The sequence below is a fragment of the Marmota marmota genome, unplaced genomic scaffold (genome assembly GCF_001458135.2).
Source record: "Marmota marmota marmota unplaced genomic scaffold, marMar, whole genome shotgun sequence".
In the NCBI taxonomy this organism is placed as follows: Eukaryota; Metazoa; Chordata; class Mammalia; order Rodentia; family Sciuridae; genus Marmota; species Marmota marmota.
The window spans coordinates 10931552-10958713 of NW_026000222.1; the positions used below are offsets into that span (position 1 = coordinate 10931552).

Consider the following 27162-nt stretch of genomic DNA (forward strand, 5'->3'; position numbering starts at 1 on the left):
CCGGCGCCGGCCGTGGGAACCCGCGCAGCTGCAGGGGTCGGGGTCGGGGCGCAGGTGCGGGACTCCGGCTTGGGGGACCCTGCAACCGGCCCCGCCCTGCGCTCGCGACGCCTACCCCCCCCGAGACCCAGAAGCCCCGGAAAGCCAGGAGTTAGGGGCGCGTCGGAGGCTGCGCGGGGGTCCGAGGTCCGCGCCACTCCGGGACCACAGCCCGGCCAGAGGTGGCAGAGGAGGAGTCGTCCCTGGTGCCCGGGCCCTGTCGCCTCCTTCCTCCTCCTTCCTTCCTCCCACCCCGGGGTGGGAGGGCAGAATGCTGGACTCTGTCCATGGGCTCTGGAACTTCAGGTGACATGGTCGTGCGCGGTCCTCCTTTCATCCTGCTCCTGTCACCACGCTTCTGAAGCTCACCCAGGGGTCCAGGGGGGCAGCAGCTTCTCCCTTTTTGTTAAGGGCGTCCCTGTGCGTGCGCTGTGGTCTGGGAAGTCACCTCTGCATCTTGATGTGGACGTCTGATGGCCTTCTTGGGAATGGGCCTCCTGCACTGGACTGTTCACTTACAAATGGCTAAGATGGCAAAGTTGCTGTTATGTGGGCTTCGCCACCATTCAAGTCATGCCACTGATTGTCCACCTTTTCCTTCAATAGCGAATAGAGGCTTTGGAACCCTTGCCCCATTCTGAGGGTCACCTTCGTGAAATTTCCCTGCTGGAGTAACAGGCCTGCCTGGCATTGGGACATTGGAGAGGACTGTGGGGCACTGGGCATGGGTCCGTTAGTACTGGCACTTCTAAAGGGCATAGAATTTGGGAACTGTTTACCCCAGAGATTAGGACGTTTCTCACAGAGCCAGTAGTTGACCCCACAATCCCCGTGTGGAGCAATTTAAGAGCGCTTCTTTGCCCAAACTCTCCCCACCAGGGTTCATCCCGCTCCAGGTGTGGTGGAGGGGAATGTTTTCTGCATGAAAGGTGCATTGTGCCCCCTCAGGCTAGCAGGTCCCACTGCAGCTCACTTGGAAGACAGTCCCCTCTCGTGCTGTGTGCAACCCCGTGTTTCCGCTGACTTCCTCTCTGCCTGCCAGCTCTCAGCATCCCCAGTGCATGTGCTGCTAAGTGGACGCCAGCTCCCACTCCCAGAGTGCCAACAGCTTCCAAAATGAATGGTCTCTCGCTCCTCCACACCCAGCTAGACCACTGCCATGGCCAGTGTCCCTTGGGTCAGATGCAGTCATGTGGCAGAGCTTAGCCAATGGAATGTGGGTCCCTAAAGTGTGCCACTTTCAGGCCTGATCCAGGGGAACCTCCCAAGGAAGTACCACCATGCCCTTTCCCCTCCCCTGCTGGGTGCTAATGCACAGGGAAGACACAGGCATTGGTGGCAGAGTGCTATCAGCTAGGGACCGTGAAAACTGTGGAGCAGAACATCAATCTCACCTCCCCTCAGGCCATGGCTCTGCCTTGGCTGTTGCTTAACAACAAACAAGCAGCCATCAGTCAATGGATGATTGATGGATCTTTAGTCTCTCAAGTTTTCAGTAAAGAGTATTTTCCTGGGTTCCACTTTTACCCTAGAATTTCTGACTCTTCCCTCCTTGTCTGGCTTGGAGCTATGCCTCTTACAGGCTCCTGGAGCGCATCCATCTCCACTCCTGCAAATTCCTAGGGAGAAGCAATTCCCTGCTCATGGGTTGGGTCCACCAGCCCCAGGGATTTCAGGAAGCCCTACCCAGTCTGCACTATTGCCCTGTCCCATGTGGCCTCTAGTAAGCAAGGCCGGGAGAAGTTCAGTTACAGAGAGGTACTCAGGAGATCCATGTTCTCACAGGGAATGGTGTCCACAGGTAGGGCTCTCCAAGGCATCCTGGGTTTGGGGGAAGTGCTTTGTAAAAATAGGAGGCCTTGATCTCGGATACGACTGTACCCAGCAACTTCCTTGGGTTTGGCCTTGAGTGGGTGTTGTGCTGAAGTAACAGGCCTGCCTGGCATTGGGACATTGGAGGGGTCTGTGGGGCACTGGACATGGGTCCCTTAATACTGGCACTTCCAAGACACTGGAACCTGGACACCTGACTAGAGTCTAGCCTCTGTAGATGAAGGAACCCCTCCATTCAGGTCCTGCCTCTGAGGAGTCATATCCCAACTGTCCTTTCCATTAATAAATAATTATTATTGAAGTATTTATATATGGCGAAGCCACAGATCAGTGTCTTAAAGTGCAGTGGCTCTAAGTGCAGCCAACACCACAAGCAAGGTACAAGCCTGGTTGTTATTCAAACCCAGCCTCTGCTGTTCCAAACCACGGTTGCATAAGGACATCACCAGGGAAGTAAGATGAGGTGGTGGCTGGCTGCAGCCCTGTGACCCCCCCTGGGGCTCCACACTTCCAGTTTGGATCCCCCAAAGGCTGGTTCAAGGCTTGTCCCCCTCCCTCGTCCTGGAGCCTTCCCAGGACAGATGTCTCCTGTTTTCAAGTTCACAGTGAGGTTAGCTCTCACAGTCGACCTAACTGGGCTGTTTGCGGCTTGCTGCTCTGGTAAAGTCCCTGGGAGAAGGAAAATACAAATGTGTGGGCCATCTACTTGGAATGAGTGACGGGGAACCCCCCCCCTCAAATATTAATATTTCAATAAATAACCCAGGCCTGGGACCTGGGTTATATGAATTCCTTATGCTCAAAGTCAGGGCTGACACTGAGCCGCACCCCTGGGCTGCCCCACAGGTGGTTAGGGTGTAGAAAAGCCTGGGTGTCAGTTAGGCTGGGACTGTGGGCCACACAGACACGGGCCGGGGCCTGCAGGACCCTCATGGCCTGGTTCCACTTCAACCAGATGCTAAGCATTGTGACTGGCCTCCGTGACGGAGAACACACAACTCCAAAATTGATTCAAGTTCAAATCCACACTTTGACTTTACAAAGACCAGTGACACTGTCCTGCTCGCTTGGACCAGTTTCTGCTATTCATTCTCAGTCCTCTCCACACGGGGACTGTGGGTGGGACTGGGCACAGGTGAACCCCCTAGATAATTCCAAGTGTCCATGCAACCTTTTGCTTTTCCCTGAGTGTCCACCGTTGAAACACTCTTCACCGAGAACCTGAAGTCCATGTTTATAGTCCTGGGCCAGCAGCAGGAGAGATCCTGAGGGCCTCCGGGCTACCCGGTCAGGCTTCTTTGAACCTTGTGATGGGATTGCATTTAATTAGGAGCTGGGAAGCCCATCGGTGGCACTGGGAGTGACGGAGTCCCCTGCTCTGTCAAAGTCTGCATGAGCTGGCTCTGAGGGGCTGAGCGCCTGCCTGGCACTGCCTTGCCCTCAGCGCCTGGGGTGCCGGGTGTTGCTGAGGCTCGCAGGTGGCTTTGGAATGGAGCAGCTGTCCTCTTCCCAGGGTGTTCCAGGATGAGAGCCAGGAGTGGGAAAGCTGGGCCCCCACTTATCGCCCAAGGACCCTGGATAACAGGGAGCGTGGCTCCTAGGCCTCCCTGGTTGGGCAGGGCCAGAGGGACTGGCCTCGGCTTGAGATCCTCAGCGACATAAAAGGGGCTCCAGGGCAGGCAGGCGGCACCTTCCCTGACTGAAGCACGATGGCCTCCCTGTGGCTTCTCTCCTTCTTCGCCCTCCTGGGGACTGCCTTCGGTGAGTGTTGGGACCCAGTAACCGGCCAGGCCTGGGAGGAGGCCAGGGAGGAGGTTCCTGAGCCCTTTGTGGACCCTGCAGTGGGGTCCCATTGGAGGAACCAGAGGGGCATGACCCTGAGCCAGGGCTGAGCCCCATTCCCTGTCCCCAGGAGCAGGACACAGGCACCTGCAGGGAGGAAAGGGGTCTTTGGGGACTTTCTGAGCCCTCCCACCCTGCTCAGTAGGGGAAAAGACAAACCTACACCCAGCCACGGTCTGTGGCCCAGAAGGGGCTCAGCTGGGGTGCTGTGGGCGGGGTGAGGGCTGCAGACCTCCCTGGCGTCCACACAGTGTTCGTATTTATCATGCTGGGCACGTGCTGAGCATTGTGTTTTCTATTAAAGAGGAAGAAAAGAGATGATAAAAAGAAAATGGCATCCCCATCTCTACTGTCAGGATTTAGCAGTTCTTACCTTTTTGTAGGTTTGCTTCAGGTATTACATCTTCTTTTGTTAATTGTTTTTATTTTATTTTTGGAAGGTTTTGGTTTTCTCTTGAGGCTGCCCCTAAACTGCTAGGCTCTAAGCAATCTCCTGCCTTGGCCTTCCAAGTGGCTGGGATTATAGCTGTGCACCACTTAGCTCAGCACCCTGCTAAGATGTTTTTATTTATTTCTTTGTTTTATTGAGGAATGAACCCAGGGTTGCTCTACCATTGAGCTACATGCCCAGTCCTTTTTATTTTTTGAGTCAGGGTCTTGTTAAGTTGCAGAGGCTGGCCTCAAACTTGCAATCTTCCTGCCTAAGCCTCTCAAGTAGGGGGTATGACATCCCCTGCTCCCAACAATCTAACAGCAAAGCTTTGACCTGGGAAGCTGAATTGTTCTCTCCATTTAACAGCTGAGAAAACTGATTTTGGAATGCAGCCTTGACTGGTCTAAGGTCTACAGAGAAGAAGGGGGACCTAGAGGTGGAGCCCAGGCAGTCTGATGGCCCAGCCCATTTTTTCCTTCTGGCAGGGCAGGTCTGGGTGGGGACAGCCATGTCCATCTGCATCCCTGGAAGCATGACTGAGATTGGCAGCCTGTGGGTGGGGGACTCTTGAGCCAGGAGGTTGGAGGGAAGCTAGGGGAATTTTCCAGAGGAGGTGGTACTGTTCTGTGGGGTCCTGAGCTGGACTCGGGGGTTGAAGTAGGAATCAGGAATTCTGCAAAATGGGCAGTTTAGGTCAGATTGAATCCCAGCTAAAGCCCTTCACCTGGCTCCCTTATGGCCCCCTCAGGCTGCGGGGTACCTGCCATCCACCCCGTGCTGAGTGGCCTGTCGAGGATCGTCAACGGAGAGGATGCTATCCCTGGTTCCTGGCCCTGGCAGGTGTCCCTGCAGGTGAGAGGGGCACTCTGGGGTGCTGGCCGGGCTGGGGGTACAGGCTGCAGCCCAGGTGGGAGTAGTGACTCTCATCTTCTTCCTCACCAGGACAAAACCGGCTTCCACTTCTGCGGGGGTTCCCTCATCAGCGAGAACTGGGTGGTCACCGCTGCCCACTGCGGAGTCAAGTGAGCACTGGGCAGCCTCGGGATTCTGCTACCAGCAGGGTGAGGTAGGGCACAGAGCCCACTCCCTGTCCTCAACCCTCCATGTCTCATTGCTTAGGACAACCGACCTGGTGGTGGCTGGAGAGTTTGACCAGGGCTCTAATAAGGAGAACATCCAGGTCATCAAGATCGCAAAGGTACACAGGCCTGCTGGACAGGGCAGGGGCCCAACTCAGGTGCAGGGGAGCTGGCACAGGAAGGGAACGCGGTGGGGCTGGGATGGCCCCAGAATCCTTTTTCCTGGCTCCTGTGGGTCTGCTGTCCTGAAGGGCCACTGGAAAAAGCCTGTCTCCTGGAAACCCGCAGACCCTGAGCAGGCCTCACCTGTCTGGTCCTCGCCCACAGGTTTTCAAGAACCCCAAGTTCAGCCTGCTGACTGTCCGCAATGACATCACCCTGCTGAAGCTGGCCACGCCTGCCCGCTTCTCCCAGACTGTGTCTGCTGTGTGCCTGCCTGACGCTAATGACAATTTCCCTGCTGGGACACAGTGTGTCACCACCGGCTGGGGCAAGACCAAGTACAATGGTAAGTGTGACGTGCCTTTGCCCAGCAGGTGCTGTCCCTGACATTGGGGCTGCCTGACCAGTGGGAGTCTCCAGCTGGGCCTTATCTGGCTTTTTTTTTTTTTTTGTCTAAATCCCAACATTCGTAAATCTTCCCATTCCTTTATTAAAAATCTATAAAATGTCCAAATGAGTTAAAAATTTAAGATCGACCAAATGCAAATAAAAATGAAGGTAAAAGGGTGAAATAGTGATATGCTTGATCAGAAAGCCCCTAAACCTAGGCACAAGTAGGGAGGCCTCACAGGCCCGTGTGGGACCCACAGGGGACGTGTCCAGTGTGGGCGTCTGTCTGGCTCAGGCAGGGAGTGTCCAGTTCCCCCGTATGGCTAGGAGTTCAATGCCCAGGTTTGTTCAGAGTCCTGAGAAGGAAGCCTGGCTCACCTGCCCCCAGCCACCTCTCAGCTTATCACTCGATTTTCTCCCTCCAGAGTCCCCAGTTCTGCTGCCAGACAGAAGCGGCCAAGGAGGGGAGGAGGGAGGTGCTTCCTGGCCCTCTCTGAGAGTGGCAGGTTGCAGGTGTCCCCTTCAAGGAAGTCTACTCCTTCCCTGGGAAGGAAGAAGGGGCCCCTCATGCTGCCTGCCCACAGTGGCTGCCGAGCAGAGGCCCCAGGGCTGGACAGTTTGGACCTGACAGGCGCTGTGCCCACAGCTGATTTTAAGGATCAGGAACTTTCCTGGTCCCCCGCTCTCCGTGGCTGGTGGGGCTGAGGGTCCCTAACTCTGCCTTCTCTTGTCTCTGCAGCCAACAAGACCCCTGACAAGCTGCAGCAGGCAGTCCTGCCTCTGGTGTCCACTGCTGACTGCAAGAAGTCCTGGGGCAGCAAGATCACTGATGTGATGATCTGTGCTGGGGCCAGCGGCGTCTCCTCCTGCATGGTACGGCCACTCGGTGCTGTCCACTCCCTGACAGAGCCCAGACCTGGTTAGGCCAGGAGGGCCACAGCTCTCCTCTCTCCCCAGAGGCCCGAGCTGCCCACTCCCCTCTGCCCTTCTCTGCTTACCCTCACCTTCCCCAGTGCTCACCAGAAGGCCAGACTGATGCTAAAAGATGCCCAAGGAGGGTCCCCTGGCCAGGCCTGGTGCTGTGCTGCCCACAGGAATCCAGTCCCTACTTGGGCTCTGTGAGCTGGAGGAGCCAGCTGGCTTCAGACAATGGCCAGGCTCCTCCAGGAGCAGAGCTGGACTGCCATCAGTCCAGATGTGCGCAGTTTGGTCATGATCACTGTGCCCACAAAAGTCGTTTCCCTGCCCACTCCCTGGGTTCCAGTGGGCCAGGTGCTGGGTTTCTGTTCTCACAACTAAAAGGCTCAGGGGTCACTACAGGTAAACTGGGCTAACTGGGCTGCGCAAAAGAACCACACAAGAGACATAATTACCTTTCTCTTTGGGGTCGCTGTGACGGCTCCTCCGACCTTAAGGGTCCGCAGGAAGAGAGAGAGAGCGAGAGCACGCGCTGACCCCTTTTATTGAGGAGAAGCTATTCAAATGAGGCAAGGGGTCAGGTTTCAGGGGGCTGAGTCTATCTTCATGATGTCCACTGTCAGCAGGTTGACGGACACCTGGGTAGGCCACACCCAAGGGCACAGTAAGAGAAGGGGACACACACAAGGCACTTCCATGGAAGATTCTATCCTAAACAGGGCAAGGGGTTATATTACAAAGGAACAGGTGAGCCTAGCTTCACCCATGGGGCTGTAGCAAGACACACCCATGCACGAGACACCGACCTTCGCACCCAAGAAGGGTGGGGAAAGCTCTGCCACATTTCTGTGACTGAGCGCCTCAGCACCCAGCCGGGGAGTGTGACTCAGTCATGTACAAGGTTGGTCTCCCATAGCCAGGCACCCCTGTCAGGCTTGGAGACAAGTTCCTTCTCTCTCCTCCAGGGCGACTCTGGGGGCCCTCTGGTCTGCCAGAAGAATGGAGCCTGGACTCTGGTGGGCATCGTGTCCTGGGGCAGCGGCACCTGCTCCACCTCCACCCCTGCTGTGTATGCCCGCGTCACTGCGCTCATGCCCTGGGTTCAGGAGATCCTGGCGGCCAACTGAACCATGGTTCTGGCCGTTCTCACTCCAGTGATTTCCAATAAATTGATCTAATCAGAAACACTGACCATGTGTGTCTTTCTGTGACCCAGGGAACATGGGAATGGGGTTGTCCATGTTGCCCCCCAAGGGATGGCATTCCTGTTCCCTATCCAGCGCAGGTGTCCTGGCAACCCCTTCTCCTCAGGAAGCTGAGGTCTTTATCTCCTCCCTGCTCCGGACTCCACTGCAGGTCAGCCTCAAGCCCTGCCTCCTGGAGCCAGCTGGACCCGTGGAGCTTTCTGGAAGGCAGCAGCCCTTCTGCCTCTGCCAAGGCTCCAGCCACTTTCTCTGCCCACAGCCTCTCCCTACCCAGTGTCCCTTCAGACCCCGGCCTCGGCACACACTGCACACACACCCTGCTGCTAGCTAGGACAGCACTGAGTGTTGGCTCTGCTGTCCTAGAGGTCTGATCGCCCTCCGCGTAACCCTTCGCACGGCTGTAGCAGAGCTGGCTCTTTCCTCAGGCGGTGGAAGGACTGGCTCGCTCTCTCTCTCTCTCTCTCTCTCTCTGTGAGGTTAGCCAACCGTGAAGCCCAATGCCATCAGTTCTTTAAGGAGATGCAGATTGGTGGTGTCCCTTGTCAACATTTCTCCTCATTATTACCTGGAGTATATTTCCATGAAGATACCTCCCCAGTATATCACTTAAGTCCCAGTGACACTATTCACATAGAACACACAGGGCAAAATTTTACCTTTCCCTTTACCATTGTGTGTGTGTGTGTGTGTGTGTGTGTGTTGCTGTGAATTGAACCCAGGGCCTCACACAGGCTAGGCAGGCACCCTACCATGGAACTGTATCTGTAGTCTTTTCAAAAACTTTGAGACATGTTCTCTCTAAGTTGTCCAGGAGTCCTCAAATTTGTGATTCTCCTGCCTTGAGGTAGCTGGGGTTTCAGGTGTGCACCACGACACCTGCTCTTTATGACTTTTTTAAGCACCACTGAGTTAAAGTCTTTTTTAAAATTTTTTATTTTGAGACAGGCTCTCCTTAAGTTGCTTAAGCCCTCGCTAAGTTGCTGAGGCTGACTTTGAATTTGCAATCCTCCTGCCTCAGCCTCCTGAGCCACTGGGATTACAGGAATGTGTCACCAGGTCTACTGTGTCCTTTACCAGTTTTTAAGATAGCGATTTTGTTCCCCACCCTCCTCCAACGGTGATACAATTGGTTTTGTTTTTGTATTTTAGAATCATGAACTTGGGGATCTAGACACGCTTGAGGATTGTGATCCATTGTAATAGCCTATTGAAGCTCACAGGGTCCCTTCTTCGGCCAGCAGAGCTTCTCCAGTAGCTCTCCAGATGTTTATCGGGGTCCACAGGGTCCTTTGTTGCTGCCTCACCATGACAAGGTACCCCAGCTCCTGTCAGTGCCTGCGGTCTTTATTGTTCCTGTTTTTTTTTTAACCATTTTAACTTTTTTATTTGTTTTAATTAGTTATACGTGACAGTAGAATGCATTTATGCAATTTGACTTATCATAGATAGATGGGATATAATTTCTCATTTTTCTGAGTGCATATGTTGCAGAATCACATTGGTCATGCAGTCACATAGATACATACAGTAATAATGTCTGGTTCATTCTACTATCTTTCCTGTCCCCACATCCCCTCCCCTCCCCTCCCTTCCCTTCCCTCTACCTAATCAAAGGTAATGCTATTCTTCTCTAGTGCCCCCCGATTTTTGTGAATTAGCATCCTTTTTTAAAGGGTTTTTATAATTTTTCTTTAGATGCTTTTAAGACTGTAGATTTGGTTTCAGCAGTTTTACCATGATTTGGGGTTTTTCGTTCAATTTATCCTGCTTGGGGTTCTTGGAGACTCTTGAAATTGTGGATCAAAAAACCGTTTTGGAAATTTCTCAGCTGTCATCTTTCCAAATACTGCTTTTGCCCCTTCCCTCCATCTTCAGGAACGGTAGTCATACACATTGTAACAGGCTGAGTCACGGCCACCCAATGACGTATGACGTCATGCCTGCTGTCTCATGAGGAAAAGGGGCCTCTGCATACGTGAATGTGTCGCAAATCTCCATGTGAGAAGTGTTTCTGGATTATCCAAGTGGGTCCTGAGTCCAATTACAAGTGTCCCGAGAGAGCCACAGGAGATTGTACTTGGAGGAACGGGGACGCGAAGGGGTGGAGACTGGCGTGTTGCAACCACCAGAAGCTGGAGAGGTGACAGGTGGGAGTGTGGCCCTGTTAACACCTTAACTTCAGCACAGTGGGATTCACGATGGACTCCCAGCCCCCAGAACTGTGAGGGAATGAATCTCTGTTGTTCAAAGCCTCTCGGTTTGGGGTCATTTGTTGTAACAATCTCAGGAAACTAACAAACCTCTGCTAGACTTTTCTCTCTCTCCCAGGTGACTCTTTTGTTGTGTTTTGTATTTTTCATTCCTATTTCAGATTGGATTTTTTTCCACTGTACTAATTTTTCCTTCATCTCTTAAACCCAATCATTTAGCTAATAATGTTCGTTACTGTAGCTTTCTTTTCTTTTTTTTTTAATTGCTGGAGATTGAACCCAGGGCCTTGTGCATGCAAGGCAAACACTCTACCAACTGAGCTATCTCCCCAGCCCAGTTACTGTAGCTTTCTCTTTAAAATTTCCTTTTGAGTCTTCTAAAACACTTCTGAGTTCTCTGCTGAAATTTCAGTCTTTTGGCGGGGAGGGGTTGTGGAGGTACCAGGGATTGAGTTCAGGGGTCCTTGGCCACTGAGCCACATCCTCAGCCCTATTTTGTATTTTATTTAGAGACAGGGTCTTTTTGAGTTGCTTAGCACCTCTCCATTGCTGAGGCTGGCTTTGAACTTGTGATTCTCTTGCCTCAGCCTCCAGAGCCGCTCCAATTACAGGCATGCATCCCTGAGTTTGGCTGATACTTCAGTCTTATCCACGTGTCCTGTGGGTCTGCTTCCTTGTTGTTCTCTTGAGGTTTGCACATGCTCTGATCCACATGTAGAGCTATTTTTTTTTTTAATTGAGTTCTGGGCACTATATGATAAAACTTCTAGAGGTGATAGGGAACTCTGTATGGTTTCATCTTCCTTCACAGAGACCTCTTTATGCTTCTGAAAACCTGTGATTGGCACTAGCATCTTCAGATCAATTCTACCTCATCAGGGATTCGGGTGATATAAAATAGGAGTTTTTCTCCTAGGACCTCAGAACCACTGAAGTTCATTACTATGTCTGCAGGGCTGGGATGGAATTCAGGACCTCGTGCAAGCCAGGCCAGGCTCTGCTACTGGGCTGTGGCCCAGCCCTTCACCACTGAGCATGATGTTCTCTGTGGGGATTTATTTATTCATTTTGGTACCAGGGATTCAACCCAGGGCCACTGAACCACTGAACCACATCCCCAGTCCCCCTACCCCCTTTTTATTTATTAGGAACAGGATTATGCTAAATTGCTGGGGCTGGCTTTGAACTTGTGATCCTCCTGCCTCAGCCTCCCAAGCCACTGGGATTACAGGCTACAGGTAGGTGCCACCACATCTGGCATATTTTCTTTTTTCTTTAAATATTTTTATTAGTAACTGATGGGCCTTTATTTATTTCTATGTGGTGCTGAGAATCGAATCCAGTGCCTCACACACGCTAGGATAAGTGCTCTCCACTGAGCCACAACCCCAGCCCCCAGGGTATTTCTTTTTTAACAAGTGCCCTTTATCGTGTTAAAGAAGTTCCCTTCTATTCCTGCTTTTCTAAATGCCTTTTTTATTTTATTATTATTATGAAATAATGTTGGATTTTCTCCAAGTTATTTTCTGCATCAATTGAGATGATCATGTGATTTTTTTCCCCCTGCATTCTATTAACGTGGTATATTACACTGATTGATTTTCTCATGTTGAATCACCCTTGCATGCTTGGGATAAATTCCTCTTGGTCATAGTATATAATCTTTTTAATTTATTTTTGGATTCGGTTTGCTGGTATCTTATTGAAGATTTCTGCATTCATATTTATGAGGGATGTTGGCATTAACTTTTCTTTCTTGTGATGTTTTATCAGGCTTTGGTATCGGGTGATGCTGGCTTACTAATTTCTTCATGTTTATTCATGTGTGATTTTTAAAACATTTTAATTTGGATAGTCAGCTCATTCATGTTCAGCCTTTTTTCTTTCCTAATATATTTCTGGCTGTGCTGCTTTGGTGTCATTCTTAAATTTTTAAAAATAATATTATTATATTTTTTTATACCTTTATTTTATTTATTTATATTTATATGGTGCTAAGGATTGAACCTAGTGCCTCACACATGCTAGGCAAGCGCTCTACCACTGAGCTACAGCCCCAGCCCTTGAAATGTATTCAATACTATTTTTATTTCTATTATGATTTCATTTTTAATTCTTGAGGTACTTTGTAGTACATGGTCTCCAGCTTTAGTGTGTACTTTATTGAAGAATAACATAGGTGCATGGCTCAGAAGTGTGCAATTCAATGACTTTCCACAATTTGAAAGACATTTACATTGCAATTAGGTCCAGAAATAAACCAGAAGACCCCATGTGCCCTCTGCGTCCTCAGCTCCCACCCCTAGAGTTTTTTTTTAATCACTGTTTTTAAAAAAAAAAAATATATATATATATATATATATGAGTATATATGTATATATTTTAGTTGTAGATGGACATATCATCTTTATTTTGTTTAGTCTTTTTATGTGGTACTGGGGATCAAACCCAGTGCCTCATGTGTGCTAGGCAAGTGCTCTACCACTGAGCCAGAAACCCAGCCCCCATAGTTCAGTTTTGACAGCTCTGGAACTTGACATAAGTGGAATCATCCAGCAGTGCCCTTGAGTTTTTTCAAACAAAGTTTTTTGGTTTTTTTTTTCAATTTTGTCTTCAATCTGAGGAATTTATCTCCATCTGTCTTCAACTGGAAAATGATATCTTTTTTTTTTTTTTTTTTTTTTTTAGTACTGGGGTTTGATCCCAGGGCCACTCTACCACTGAGCTACATCCCCAGCCCTTTTAAAAATCATTTTTTATTTTGAGACAGGGTCTCACTAAGTTGCTAAGACTGTCCTCAAACTTGTGACCCTCCTGTCTCAGCCTCCTGGGTGCTGGGATTATCGGTGTGTGCCACCGTGTCCTGCAACAACATAACAGATGGAATCAATAGTAAAATGAATACAGTTCATAAATGAATAGACTATAAGGTCAATTAACTCTCCCAGAAGAAGCAGAAAGAGAAACAAAAAGCCTGGTGTGGTGGCATACACCTGTAATCCCAGCAGTTTGGAAATTCGAGGCAGGAGGATTGTAAATTCCAGGTGAGCCTTGGCAACTTAATGAGACCCTGTCTCAAAATAAAATATAATTTTAAAGAGAGTTGGGGATGTAGCTCAGGAGTACAGTGCCCCTGGGTTCAAACCCTAGTAACTCAAAACAAAACAAAAAAATCTCTTCTATTTCTTACTTCAATCACCAGTCTTCATGCCTATAATTTTGTCCTGTTTTTTCATTCCACACTGTGCCGCAGGGATGGAGCCCAGGGCCTTGCATGTGCTAAGTGAAACACTCTGCCGCTGAGCTCAACCTCCAGCCCTGGGGCTTCTTTCTTTCCTTTTTGTTTTTTGGCACCTGGGATTTAATCCAGGTGTGCCTAGCCACTGAGTCACATCCCCAGCCCTTTTTATTTTTTATTTTGAGACAGAGTCTCACTTAATTGCTTAGGGTCTTACTAAGTGGATGAAGCTGACCTCAAACTTGCTATCCTCCTGCCTCAGACTTGTGAGCTGCTGGGATTACAGGCGTGTGCCACTGTCTTTTTCATACTTGATACCACTAACATTTTATCTTGTTTAGTATTGATTATGCCTGTTTTAAATGTGGGTTCATTTCCCCCCTCGTATCTGTGTTTCTAAGGGAATCTGTAATCCCAATTTATGGATTTTCTTTTGAAGTAGCCGAGCTTCTCAGACATCTTGTGATTTTACTTATTCCCATAAGGTCTTTGGAAAGAGGCCAAAATCTCTAGCGGTGTCAATCCCTTGGCTGAGGCTGTGGAAAGCTGTGGGTGAGCCCGAGTTTGGAGAGCCCAGGCATCAGAAAGCCACTAACCACTTCTTATCCCACGGAGAATCTTCTTCAGTCTGCATTTTGTGCTCACGGGATGGGGCCAAGGATATGGTCTGCCGGTCCTCCTGCTCCTCACTGGCACAGAAACCCTTTCCCCGTGGGCCCCTGGATTAGCCGTCAGAGGCAAGCTTGGGGCAGCACCCACTGACACAAGGCGCTGGAGCTGGGGAGGCGCAGAGCAGCTTTCTCACCGTTCATTTCTGTTCCATCATCTCACCGCTCACCCAGCAGCCTCCTGCCCCTGGCCATGAGCACCACCACAGGTCACATCCTGCCTTCCTCTCCCAGATCCTTCTCCTGTGGTTCTCTGTGACTCCCTCCAAAGTCCCTTTAAGTTGTTCGCGTGGAGGCAGCAGCGCTCTATACCAGCAAGAGAGCTGGGCTGGTCCTGCATTTCTCTTGTAGTGTTTGTCCAAGTATCCTCCTCTGTGGAACAGTAGCTGTCCTGATGGGGGGATGTTACAGCTACAGTTATGTGTACAATTTAATTACTAAGGGCAATGAAAGAGAGCCAGTTCTGAGCTTGATTTGGAAAAGAAACATGTGAAATGAGAAAAGCAAAAGGAGAAAGGCTAGGCAGAGAAGTAGAAATTGAAATAAACTATCTAAAATATTAAGGGGGCCAGGGATTGGGGACTGGGGCATGATTCTGTGGTAGAGGGCTTCCTGGCATGCATGAAGTTGTGGGTTCTATGGCTGCACCGCCAAAAAAAAAAGTTTAATGTTTTAAGGAAACTCCCAGCTCAGTGGGAAAGAACTACTCTTAAACACAGGGAACAAAGGAGATATATTATATCAAAAACCATTCAGATACAAATGAACGGGAGGTAACACGTAACACGAGTGGAGTTACTTTTTCACTTGCTCATAACCTGCCTCTTGTCAACCAACCTGCGTGAACCTTCTGGGAATCTGGAAAGGACAGTCCTGGGATAAGGTCGTCCCCTGGTGGCCAATATGAAAATTGCAAGCCAGGTTTGCTTCTCTCTTCTAACCCAGCGCTGTTTTCCAAAACAAACAAACACAAAAAAAGGTGTATTAATTTCAATAATATATTTACCCAATATATCAAGAATTTATCATTTCAGCACGTAGTCAACATTTTAAAATTATTAGTGATGTATTTTACATTTTATGCAGTCTTTGAAATCCAATATATAATTTGCATTTACAACACATCTCCCTTCAGAAGCTTTTTGTCAGAAATACTTGATCTGTATTTAAAGAGTAATAAGATTTGCAGTTGAAAAAGTAGAATCATCTACCCAAATTATTTCAAATAGACCTAAAAGTTTTCCAATTAGGTATTAAACTGAAAAGCACAGTTAAGCAAAAAGTCCTGAGTGTAATCAGGAGTCTCACCTGATCTAATCTCAGTTTTCAGAGACCCATCCTGGACTCAAGAGCCTTGTCCTGATTGGTCAGCGGGGCATTTAAAGGCCTAGTCGCTTCACTCTAAGTTGGGACACTGCTGAGGCTCAACTCTGCTCATGCGGCTTCCCTGACACAGGTAAGGCTCCCGGGGCACTCCCTGATACACGTCCTTCCCTACTCCTCTTGGTCTCAGAGCTGCGTCCTGGGGAGTTCCTGATTGGCTGTAGGAGCTGCGAGCTGGGGCAGAAAGCAGCTGCTAGGGTTGTTGGCAACCTGCCCACACTGAGGACCCCCTTACTGCTCGTGGGGGGAGCACAGATAGCCTGAACTGCCTGGTATTCTAGTGGAAGAGAATTCATCAGCAGGTTCTATGTAATCAGGAGCCTGGGAAATACAGGGGCCCAGAATAACCCTAAGGATGGTGAAATCAGGTAATGGTTGCTAAACACACAAAGACTTTGGAAAAATAAAAAAGCTGAGTGATTAATAGGCTATAATTATAATTATAACCATGTATGGGAGCTGGGAGCCTCCGGGAGCACCGAAGCTTACAAATAAATCCCATTCAGAGCTAAAGCTGTGGATGGGATTTATTTGTAAGAACAGTTGCACACGTGAGAGGCTTAACCTCAACTGAGAAGGGTCAGCTATGCCCAGGGCAGAGCCTGGCATATGCCAAGCAGACTTCTGGGTTGATGCACCCCAATATCGTGAACTCCGAATCCTTGAGTTCATGGAGGTGGCCTCCTCTTCCCCATCAGGAGCTGGCCCTCCCCGCTCCTCGGAAGGTGATCCACAGCCTTCCCTCCAGAAGACACCCAGCCCCAGTCTGCCCCCACCTCTGCTGCTGGCCGTGATGGGGTTCAGGGCTGGGGAGAGAGGAGAGGGACTATTACCAGAGGGAGCTGCAGGACTGGTCCACGGGTGCTGTTGGTGTCGAGGAGTGGATGATTTGAACCCGGTGCGAGTACTGGGTCACAGGGGCAAGCTCTTAAACTGGATGAGGGAGAGTTCACTTGTTTGGGAACGCTATTTTGGGACATAGGATTTAACACCTCGCTGGGGACCCCAGAGGTTGCCCCTGTGCTGCCAAACGACTCCTAGAAGCGTGGACAAAGCAACGGAGCACACTAAGTGAGGTTGAAATGCCAGGATTGCTGCAGGTGGTGGAAGAGGGGTTAACAGCTCAGTGGTGAGCATGGTGGAGTGGCTGTACCACGTCTGATGGAAAGGCAGGAAGGAATGTGCTGGTGAGGGGCCACCTGTATGGCTAAGAGCTTTTTGGATGTCCTCCTGCACAGGCCAAGGTGATGGTGGGAGATGCGGCTGCAGAGCAGGGTGCAGAGGGCAACATGGGTGCTGGGAGCCTGGGCTAATGGGCTAGTGGATGCAATTACCCTAACGAGCACGAGGCAGGCAAGGTGGAATTATGCAGATGCTTAAGAATGTGGCAACCCGGGGCCAAAGACATGCACGGGACCACTCAATCTCACAATCAAAAGAAACCAGAGACAGGTGACTGGCAGGTGAGATTGCCTCAATAAAAAAAAAAAATCTGGCCTTCTGTGACACCCCTCCTCTGCCTCCTCAGATGCTTCCTCCTGCATGTGCCTCGGGAACGGATCTTCCCATTCATTGCTCTCACCTGTTAACTTGATGGGGCCCAGGCTACATGGCAGACCTTATGAGGCAGGAGCTGCTTCAGGAGAGAAGCAGGGGACTTGATCACTGTGGGGCTCTCGAGGTGTGGGAGTCCTCCACCAAATACAGCAGAAGCCCCCGCGAACATACTACTAATGCAAATTCTTAGGTTGCACCCAGACCTAGGGATTCAGAAATGAAGTTTTAACAAACCTTCCAGGTGATTCTGAGGCAAGCTCAAGTCTGAGTCTGATAGAGTACAAGTAGTGCTGTTCATTCTTCTGCATCGAATTTTTGTTGTGTCAATTGCTTAGAGGGTAGTAGCTTTCCAACGCTTGGGGTTTTGCCATCCCATTTCTGCTTTGTCTACACTGAAGCTTTTTATCAGGCACGTGCTCACTTACATCTTCCTGAATTGACCCCTTATTGTAACGACCCTTTATCTCTGGTTATAGGTCTGGAATTTCACTTTGCCTGAGTTGAATCACCAGGCTCAATGTTTCCAGGTTGTATGGCATGTTTTCCCTACCTGCTTCCCGCTCATCTGTCTTTATATTGAAAGTGTGACTCTTGTAGTGCATATGGCTTAGTCTTTTTATTTGACAGTTTAATATGATTCAGTTGGGTCTTTGGTGGTTGTGGTGTTTTGTTTTGAGGTGGGGTCTTGCTTTGCTGGTGAGCTCAAGGGATCCTCCCGCCTCAGTAGGTAGAACTACATGGCGTGGACCACCATGCCCAGCTGGTATTGTTCAATTTTAGATTTGTCACTTTTTATTTTCTATTTGTTCATGTCATCTTGATGCCTTTTGGGTACATCTTTCTTGCTGTCTTCTAGGCTAAAAATGTTTAGGGCTGCCAGGTGCCTGTGGTACCTGCCTGTAATCCCAGAAACTCGGGAGGCTGAGGCAGGAGAATTACAAGTTTGAGGCCAGTCTCAGCAACTTAGTGAGGCCCTCAGCAACTTAATGAGGCTGTCTCACAGTACAATTTTTTTTTTAAGGGCTGAGGATGTGGTTCAGTGGTTAAGTGCCTCTGGGTTCAATCTCTGGTACCAAAAAAGGTTAGGTCTGGGGGTGTACTTCAATGGATTGACCCCTTATTGTGATTACCCTTTATCTCTGGTAATAGGTCTTGAAGTCCACCTTGCCTAAGTAAGTTGTATCACCTTGAGTTAATGTTTTGACCCCCAGTGCTGTGCCAAAAAAAAAAAAAATTAAGAGTTCCTGTAATTTGCCAGGCACGGTGGCACACACCTGTAATCCCAGCAACTTGGGAAGCTAAAACAGGAGAATTGTAGATTCAAAGCCAGTTTTAGTAACTTTTTTTTTTCCCCCCTGGTGGTGCTGGGGATTGAACCCAGGGCCTTGTGCATGTAAGGCAAGCTCTCTACCAACTGAGCTATATCCCCAACAGTCTTGGTAACTTAGCAAGGCCCTAAGCAACTTGGTGAGACCCTGTCTCAATAAATAAAAAGGACTGGGGATGTAGCTTAGTGGTAGAACACCCCTGAGTTCAATTCCCAGTTCCCCTTGCCCCCCAAAAAAGAGTTCCACTAATTTATCTACTGGAATTCTAGACAAACCTCTTTCTCTTTTTCAGTGATTGCTCAATTACAACCTTAAATTTTTCTAGTTTTAGAGTTGGTTTTGTATCGCTTTGTGCACCATGAGAGTCTTTAACTTCTATGAACCTCAGTCACTTCATTTATAAAAAGAACAGTGAGCTTACCTCATGGGTCACCTGACTACTAGCAGAGATAGTGCATCAGGACAGTGCTGTGGTTACTGTGGGTATGTGGTGACAGGGGTTATTGGCATTTGACTTCCTGAGACCACGGGACGGCCAACCCAGCTGAACACAGCCAGTTTCAGCTGTGCCCCTGGTCTGCTGTGTGTGCATCCCAGACAAAGTTTGCATTTTTTGTCAACATAACTGGCTGCAAGCCTCCCTGTTCCCTTCTGTGCATGCTCCTAGTGTGGAGGGACACCCACATCTGTCTGGAAGTCAAGGACCAACCTCTGCTCACATCTGGGCCCCATCCCCCTCCCTGCAGGCCATGCTGGGTTCCTGAGATCATCAGCCTGTTCAAACGCCGACCTGCTGCCTCAGTGATGGCCTTGTCAAGGGAGAAGTGATGTCTCCAGAGAAGGGTCCAAGAGTTCCCAGAGGAGACAAGGAACTCAACTTGGGACCAGCAGGGTTCTTGGCATACATAATGGAAAAGAATTTCAGCATGAGCCAGGCAAAGGCATAGAAGGAGGGTTTTTAGGAAGGTAGACATGCATTCAAGGAGAACACAGGCTGTCTCAGTGAGAAGCAGCCTAACTTGGGCTGAGGGTCCAATATTTATGGAAGAGCTGCGTCGGGGGCTGCATTGGAGGTGGATCCAGGGTGGAGTTGCAAGTTTTCACAGCACAGTTTTCCCTGCACTTGCATATCTCCCTCATTTTATGAGGGCATGGGCCAGCTGTGCTTTCTACATCTCAATGTAGAAAGATTCAGGATTTCTCTTTTTCCTAAATCCCCATCTCAGGACAGCCTCCCACCAAATCCCCCACCTTGAGGGCCTCTGTCTTTGCAAGATTTGTACCTCCTGCCTGAGGTGCCCTTGACTTGCTCCCCACTTGACTAGTCCTTGGGTTGACCAGTAGCAGAATGATGCCAACTAGGTTTATCCACACCAGCTTCAACTTATAAAGGCATGAATCAATATGAACAAACTAAAATATTTGAATACTTCTCTTATAAAACGGGTATCTATGGAAATAATCTGGGCATGGCGGTGCCCGGCTACTTGGGAGGCTAACATAAAAAGCAGGCTTGAGCCCAGGAAATTGGGACAGCCTGGATAATAAACAAACAAACCTATTATGAAAATGGAAAGAAAATGTACAAAGTTAAAATATCAGAATAAGAACAGGCCAGAGAGCCAAGTGTAGTGGGCGTGGACTGTGCTGTCAGACAGGAAGATGCTGAACCTGGAAAGGTCTTCTAGCTGAGTGTTGTGCAAACCGCCCTCTCTTGGGACGCTGCCTCCAAAGCTTGTGGAAGGATTAAGTGAAATACAGTCAAATCCTGAGATAGGCTGTGCTACAAGAACCTGTCTTTGCCAAGTTTCATCTAAAATCACTTTTTGTTTATGGGAATTACAAAGCGCCTTTTTATTTAAAAGTTCTTACTTTTCTTGTGCTAAGAATGAATCTAGGGTTTCACACATGCTAGCACTCTACCACTGAGTTACACCCCACCTCCAAGATATATATATATATATATATTTTTAAGTTTCAGCAGGCATGGTGGTACATGACTGTAATCCCAGCTACTTGGGAGGTTGAGACAGAAAGATCTCAAGTTCAAGGTCAGGCTGCACAGCTTAGTGAGAGACCTGTCACAAAAAATTAAATTTTAAAAAGGGCTGGGAATGTAACTTAGATGTAAAATGCTCCTGTATTCAATCCCAAGTATTGCATGCACATGCGTGTACACGTGCACACCACGCGCACGCACACACAGAGCTCAATCTGGATTTTTTTAGGGCCTTGAGAGTAAATAACTAAGGAAAACAGTTGCACCCATGGTCACCTCTGTAGCTGTAGTTGGGAATGTTAGGTTGTCTCAAAGCATCTGTAATTTATACCAATAACAGCCTGACACTTCCTGCATTGTTTCTATTTTTTTTTAAATACACTTGTATGAAAGGATCCCTCTGTGAACAATGAAAGTCAAATATGTGCTGTTTGCTCGCACAGTATCAAGTATTCTCTACAGCTGTGAAAGCAGCCACTCGGTAGTTAAGAGATCCCACCTGACACCACACTTCATCAGCTGATATTAATTACATAACTGCAGCCATTTTAATAGACTTGTAGTGTTTAAGGATCGATGAGCTTAGTTTAGGCAATAAGAATGGTAATGACTGTTGACTGGGGAGAACTCATCCTAGAAGGGGTTTTTCAGATACAAATGACCCCTGTGAGGATGAGAGAGAATGTAGGTAGAAATAGGGCACAAAACTGTCCTCAGATGTTATTAACGGGTCTGGGGCTATGGCCCAGTGGTACAGCACTGGCTTAGCAAAGGTGAGGACCTGGGTTTGATTCTCAGCACCGCATATAAATAAATAAAATAAAGGTCAATTGACCAAAAAAAAAAATCTTTAAAAAAAATAACAGATATGTCTAGAAATATGTGAGGATATCACTATGGGCCAAATAGAGCTCATCACCTTGCACTGATTTTTATCTTCTAAATAGAGGGAAAATCTTTGAAATGTAGACATCACTATTGTACCCTACTGCTTAAAATGATTGGAATAGATTCCAATAGATGGGAAGTCGAAGCCCTTCTATCAAATCCCTGTAGGGAACTGTCGTCAGGGCTAGATTCTAGGATTATAACATAGGTCTGCATTTATGCATATAAACATCTACTTCCATAAACACCATCATTATGTATATACTGATCTGCAACATTCTTTTGTATTATTGTCAACATTTTGACCCCATCAGAAAGTAGAAAGTGTTTAATCAACACCCAGAGGGGCTGGGGCTGTAGCTCAGTGGCAGAGAACTTGCTCAGCATGTGTGAGGCACTGGGTTTGATCCTTAGCACCACATAAAAATAAACAAATGAAGGCATGATGTCCCTCTACAATGACAAAAAAATTAAATTAAAAAAACATAGAACACCCAGACAGCCTTCACCTAGATCTGCCAGTTGTTGCTATGTTGCCACCCATCCCAGGTACACATTTTTTGAAACTTGCTTTTAACTTGATCATAAATATTTTTCCAGGTCAATATAATTAGTCTGACCCATTTCAGTCTAGGAGCTCTGAGGTGCCTACCTTATGCAATGAACCACACAGAATTCTCAACATTTCTTAACCTCTTGGCAAGGGTTAAAAGGGACCCCCAAGCACACCATGTAAGACCCACCTCCCCAGGCTTCCACACATCCATTAGCAGGAGAGAAGAGGGGGCGCAGGGCCCTGACCTCCCAACACTCCAGCTTCTTCACCTTTTTCTGCCTTGAGGTCATGACTGATGTCATTAAGACCTTTATCCTCATTTATTCAATCACGGAAGCCTAGGATTCCCAGGTCACCCCCTGACAGTATGACCTTCCTGGGCTCTGTATATCCTCTGTTTCCATCTCAACTCTCCCTATATTCTAGAAACCTTTTTTTTTTTCTTTTGGTACCTACTGAGCCACAGACACAGCCCTTTTTATATTTTACTTAGAGACAGGTATGGGAGACCAACTTGCACATGACTGGGTCACACTCCCCGGCTGGGTGCTGAGGCGCTCAGTCGCAGAAATGTGGCAGAGCTTTCCCCACCCTTCTTGGGTTCGAGGGTCGGTGTCTCGTGCATGGGTGTGTCTTGCTACAGCCCCATGGGTGAAGCTACGTTCACCTGTTCCTTTGTAATATAACCCCTTGCCCTGTTTAGGATAGAATCTTCCATGGAAGTGCCTTGTGTGTGTCCCCTTCTCTTACTGTGCCTTAGGTGTCAACCTGCTGACAGTGGACATCATGAAGATAGACTCAGCCCCCTGAAACCTGACCCGTTGCCTCATTTGAATAGCTTCTCCTCAATAAAAGGGGTCAGCACATGCTCGCGCTCTCTCTCTCTCTCTCTTCCTGCAGATCCTTAAGGTCAGAGGAGCCATCACAGTGACACCAAAGAAAAAGGTATTTGTGTCTTTTGTGTGGTTATTTCGTGCAGCCCAGTTAGCCTAGTTCAACTGAAGTGACCCCGGAGCCTTTTAGTCGCAAGAGCTAAAACCTGGCAGACAGGGTCTTACTAAGTTGTTTAGGGCCTCACTGAGTTGCTGAGGCTGGTTTTTGCCGCAGTCTGGCTGCAGCAAACTAAGGGGGGGCGGCGAAGACGAGGAACTTGGGTAGATTGATACAGTGGGAGCCGTTTATTGTAGGACAGTAGGGGTATATATACATAACTAATTACACACAGCTTATCTTAATTAACATAAACTAGATACAGCAGTCAACCAATAAGGAATCCTCATCATCTTAATGATTACACACAGCTTAACTTAATTGACATAATCTAGAAACAGCAGTCAGTCATTAAGGAATCTATCATCTTAATGGTTCACTGGCGTTACTTCTCAAACCACTCCCTCTGGCAAAATGCCAGGCGCCATCTTGACTTGTTTACGAACCTTAACAGGTTTTGAACCCATAATCCTCCTGCCTCAGCTTCCCAAGCCACTGGGATTACAGGTGTGCCCCACTGTGCCTGGCTTCTGGAAATCTTTCTCAGTAACCTCTGGAACTTGCCTTCGGTTTTCAGCAAAATCCCCTGTGTCTTCAATGGATTCTTATGGACTCCAACTGGCATCTGGGCCTCTTGAAGCCTGCTTCACTTATAAGTCTGTTTTCCAAAATGGCTGCACTAATTTACATTTCCCATCAACACTGTGCAAGAGTTACATTTTTTTCCATATCCCCACCAACACTGGTAACCTCTTCTCTTTATTATTTTATTTTTTGTGTGGTGCTGAGGATTGAACCCAGGGCCTTGTGAATACGAGGCAAGCACACTACCAGCTGAGCTATATTCCCAATCCCTTGTCTTAATTTTTTTGTAATAGTAGGGATAAAACTCGGGACCTTGGGTCTGGGAATGTAGCTCAATGGTAGAGTGCTTGCCTAACATGTGTGAGATCCTGGGTTCAATTTCCAGCACCACCAAAAACAATTAAAAAAAAAATCTGTAATCCTAGCTACCTGGAAGGCTGAGGCAGGAGGATTCAGTTTGAGCCCAGCTGGACAATTTAGCAAAATTTTAAAAGTCTGGGGATTTGCCTGGTGGTATAGTGCCACTGGGTTCAATTCTCACTACTGCAAAAAAAAAAAAAAAGATGTGTATATATGTATGTGTGTGTGCATATATGTGTACGTACAATTGTGTGATACATACATGTATACATATTTGTATGTATAAGTACATAAAATGAGTTATATATATAAAACTCTAGATAATGATTTCTGGCCATTTTAATGCACCTTTGCCAATACTTTGTTGAAGTATTTGCAGAATTGAAAGTTTGGGACTCACTGCATTCACCTGTTAGCTGTGGGTTCATCATTTATGGTCTTCTATTGTGTTGTCACACATTCCTTTTATGGCTATTTTGCTGAACATTTTTATGTTAAATTTTGTCAGATGCTTTTTTGGCCTCTATTGAGAGAATTGTATGGTTTTTGGCTTTCCTGCTGTTAACACGGGTACCCTGTTTGTAGATTTGCACTCGGTGATCTATCCTTGCAGCCCTGGGGTAAATTTCAGCTGATTCTGGTGAATGATCCTTTCAATGTTTTTAAGTATTTTGTTGAGGATTTCTTTTTGAGGATTTCTTTATGTATTTTTTCTAGTGCTGGGATTGAACCTAGTGATGCTTATGGACTTATAAGTGATGCTTATAAGTTGCTGAGGCTGGCCTTGAATGTGTGACCTTCCTGCTTCAGCCTCCCAAGTAGCTGAGATCATAGGCAGGTACTACCAAACCTGGCATTGTTGAGGATTATTGCATCTTTGTTTATCAGGGATATTGGCCTACAATTTTCTTTGGCTTTGGTATCAGGGTAAGACAGTCTTATAAAACACATTTATAAGAGGTTTTTCTCTTTTAAAATTTGTGTGGAAGAGTTCAGGCAGGATTGGTATTAATTCATGTTTAAAATGTTTGCTGGAATTCAATAGAGAAACCCTCAAGTCCTGGGTTTCTTTAATGGGAGACTTACTACTAATTTAGTCACCATATTCATTAGTGTTTGTTCAGGTTTTCTATTCATGATTCTGCTTATAGTAATATGTTTAGTAATCTATCCATTTCTTCTAGGTTATCCAATTTGTTAGTATATAGTTGCTGAAATAATCTCCTAAAATTCTTTGTATTTCTGTGATATTGCCTGTAAGGCAAATCGTTCACTTCTTCTTCTTCTTCTTCTTTTTTTTTTTTGCCTTAGTCTAGACAAAGCCTTATTGATCTGTTTTCATCTTTAAAAAAATTTATTCTTAACAGAGAAGAGCAAAAGTTTTTTTTTCTAATCTTTAATTCTGCTCTGATCACTATGGGCTTCCTTCTAACTTTGGGCTTCATTTGTTCTTTTTGTAGCTCCTTGAGTTGTAATGGAGGTGGTTAGAGATCTTTTTTCTTTCTTTGTGATATTAGGGATCAAATCCAGGGCCTTACATATGCTAAGCCTGTGCTCTACCATTGAGTTACAACTTAACAGGAGAACTTCTGGAGATAGGTGTTTATTGCTATTAACTTCCTTCTTAGAACTTGTTTTGCTGTATTTCTTAAGTCTTGGTATGTTATATATTTATTGTCATTTGTTTCGAGATTTTTTTTAACTTTCAGGAGCATGTTTAAATTCCACATATTTGAATTTTCCCAAATCCTTTGTTATTAATTTCTAATTTTACACCATTGTGGTCAGAAAAGATGTTTAATATGATTTCAATATTCTTAAATTCAAGACTTATCTTATTGCCTAATATTATGTCCTATCCTGGAAAATGGCTGTGTGCACTTGAAGAGTGTGTATTCAGCTGTTGTTGGGTGGTGTTCTTATGCATCTGTAGGGTCCATTTGGTCTAAAGTATAGTTTAAGTCTAATGTTTCCTGAATGATTTTTTTTTCTGTCTGATCTGTCCACCACTGAAAGTGGGGTATTAAAGTTCACCGCTGTTACATTACAGTCTATTAGTATTTGCTTTATATATTTAAGTGGTCTGATGTTGAATGCATATATATTCACAATTTTTATATCCTCTTAATGAATCAACACCTTTATCATATAATTTTTTTAAATTGGTTTTATTTTTTTAAATACATGACAGTGGAATGCATCACAATTCTTACTACACATATAGAACAAATTTTCATAGCTCTGTATTAAAAAGTATGTTCACATCAATTCATGTCTTCATACATGTACTTTGAATAATGATGTCTAAGAGCCTTTAGCATTTTTATAAAACAACATGATGAGTTTTCAAAAAAAAATTTTTGCTCTAGTTTTGAAGGGTTTGGGGGCACAGAAGCAGCTAATGAGGAAAGCACCTGACAGAGTGTGTCTACCTGATTCTGAGAAACACCAAATTCTTTTGTGGGAACATACAGGTTGTTCTTACCTGGACTGTGCTTTCCTTTTCCCTTTAGCAAATTTCTACCCATCCTTCAATACCTACTTGAATGTGAAAAATTCCCAATACCTACATCCAGCCAATTAGACCCTTTCTTTGGAGACGTGGAATCTGCACAGTGATAGACATAGTAGAAGGCTTGCAGTGTGCTCACACAGCAGCAATGTCCAGGGACGGCTGTGCAGGAGTTTGGGGCACTGAGAACAACTGGCACAGCTCAGCTCTTCATTTACTGAACTTTGCCATCAGGTTCTCTTGATCTCTCCAATGTCCTCTAACAAATAGTTTTTATTTAAATCACCCAGTTCATATTTTGCAGCTTGCCATCCAAGTCCCCAGTTGCTGCCCAGTCTCCCCAGCATTGCTTCAGACTTTCAGAATGAAGGATATTTACACAGAGGTTATTACAAAGAGTCTCTTCTCCTGAGACCCAACCTTAAGAAAGATAGGCATGGTCAGACACTGCTGCTGTCTCATTGTGAAAAGTCTGAGGCTGGCTATCGAGGAGAGTACAGATGCCTTTGTTTCACCAGAAGCTGTGCCAATTCTGCGCTCAAAGGCTAAGAGAAGGTTTTGAAGGCCACAGAGCTAGAGAGAAGCAGAGGGTCAGCTCCTGTGCATAGAAGCTGTCCTTTAATCCTGGCTGGGCTCCTCCACATGCAGGACAGGGACCTTGCTACCTTTTCTCACAAGTGTCTCCTCTTCTTCCCATCCTCTACCTGACACACAGAAGGCATTGAAAACATGCTCGCATGTTTGATAATAAAGTATGATCACCAGCTGCACTGTAATCGGAGAGACACTGTGACTCTGAGTTGAGCAGAGTAGTCCAAGGACATCCATTGGTGATGTCTCAAGGAGAACACACCCCGAAGTCTGGTTGTCCCACAGTCTGAGGGACAGGGTGTCAAGGATCACGGGCAACTCTGCAAGACCCCTTTATTAATTTCTGAGGATGCTCTCAAGGAGCACTGGAACTTTCAGGTGGGTGTGGGGGTGACA

General features: G+C 47.1%; 1 protein-coding gene across 1 annotated transcript; it reads left to right on the forward strand.

Moving 5' to 3' along the window:
- The first annotated feature begins 3488 nt into the window (after positions 1–3488).
- Positions 3489–7887, forward strand: LOC107151090 (chymotrypsinogen B). Its single transcript, XM_015496332.2, has 7 exons — positions 3489–3633; positions 4896–4999; positions 5090–5169; positions 5267–5345; positions 5554–5734; positions 6518–6651; positions 7662–7887. The coding sequence occupies exons 1-7, from the start codon at positions 3582–3584 to the stop codon at positions 7821–7823; spliced, it is 792 nt and encodes a 263-aa protein (XP_015351818.1). The 5' UTR covers positions 3489–3581; the 3' UTR covers positions 7824–7887.
- Positions 7888–27162: the final 19275 nt, after the last annotated feature.

What these genes read in the sequence shown, in the direction of transcription:
- LOC107151090 (XM_015496332.2), top strand. Translation starts at nt 3,582, where the DNA reads ATGGCCTCCCTGTGGCTTCTCTCCTTCTTCGCCCTCCTGGGGACTGCC. An exon ending in CCTGGCAGGTGTCCCTGCAG is followed by an intron (nt 5,000 to 5,089) that starts GTGAGAGGGGCA and finishes CTTCCTCACCAG; the next exon opens with GACAAAACCGGCTTCCACTT. An exon ending in GCTGCCCACTGCGGAGTCAA is followed by an intron (nt 5,170 to 5,266) that starts GTGAGCACTGGG and finishes CTCATTGCTTAG; the next exon opens with GACAACCGACCTGGTGGTGG.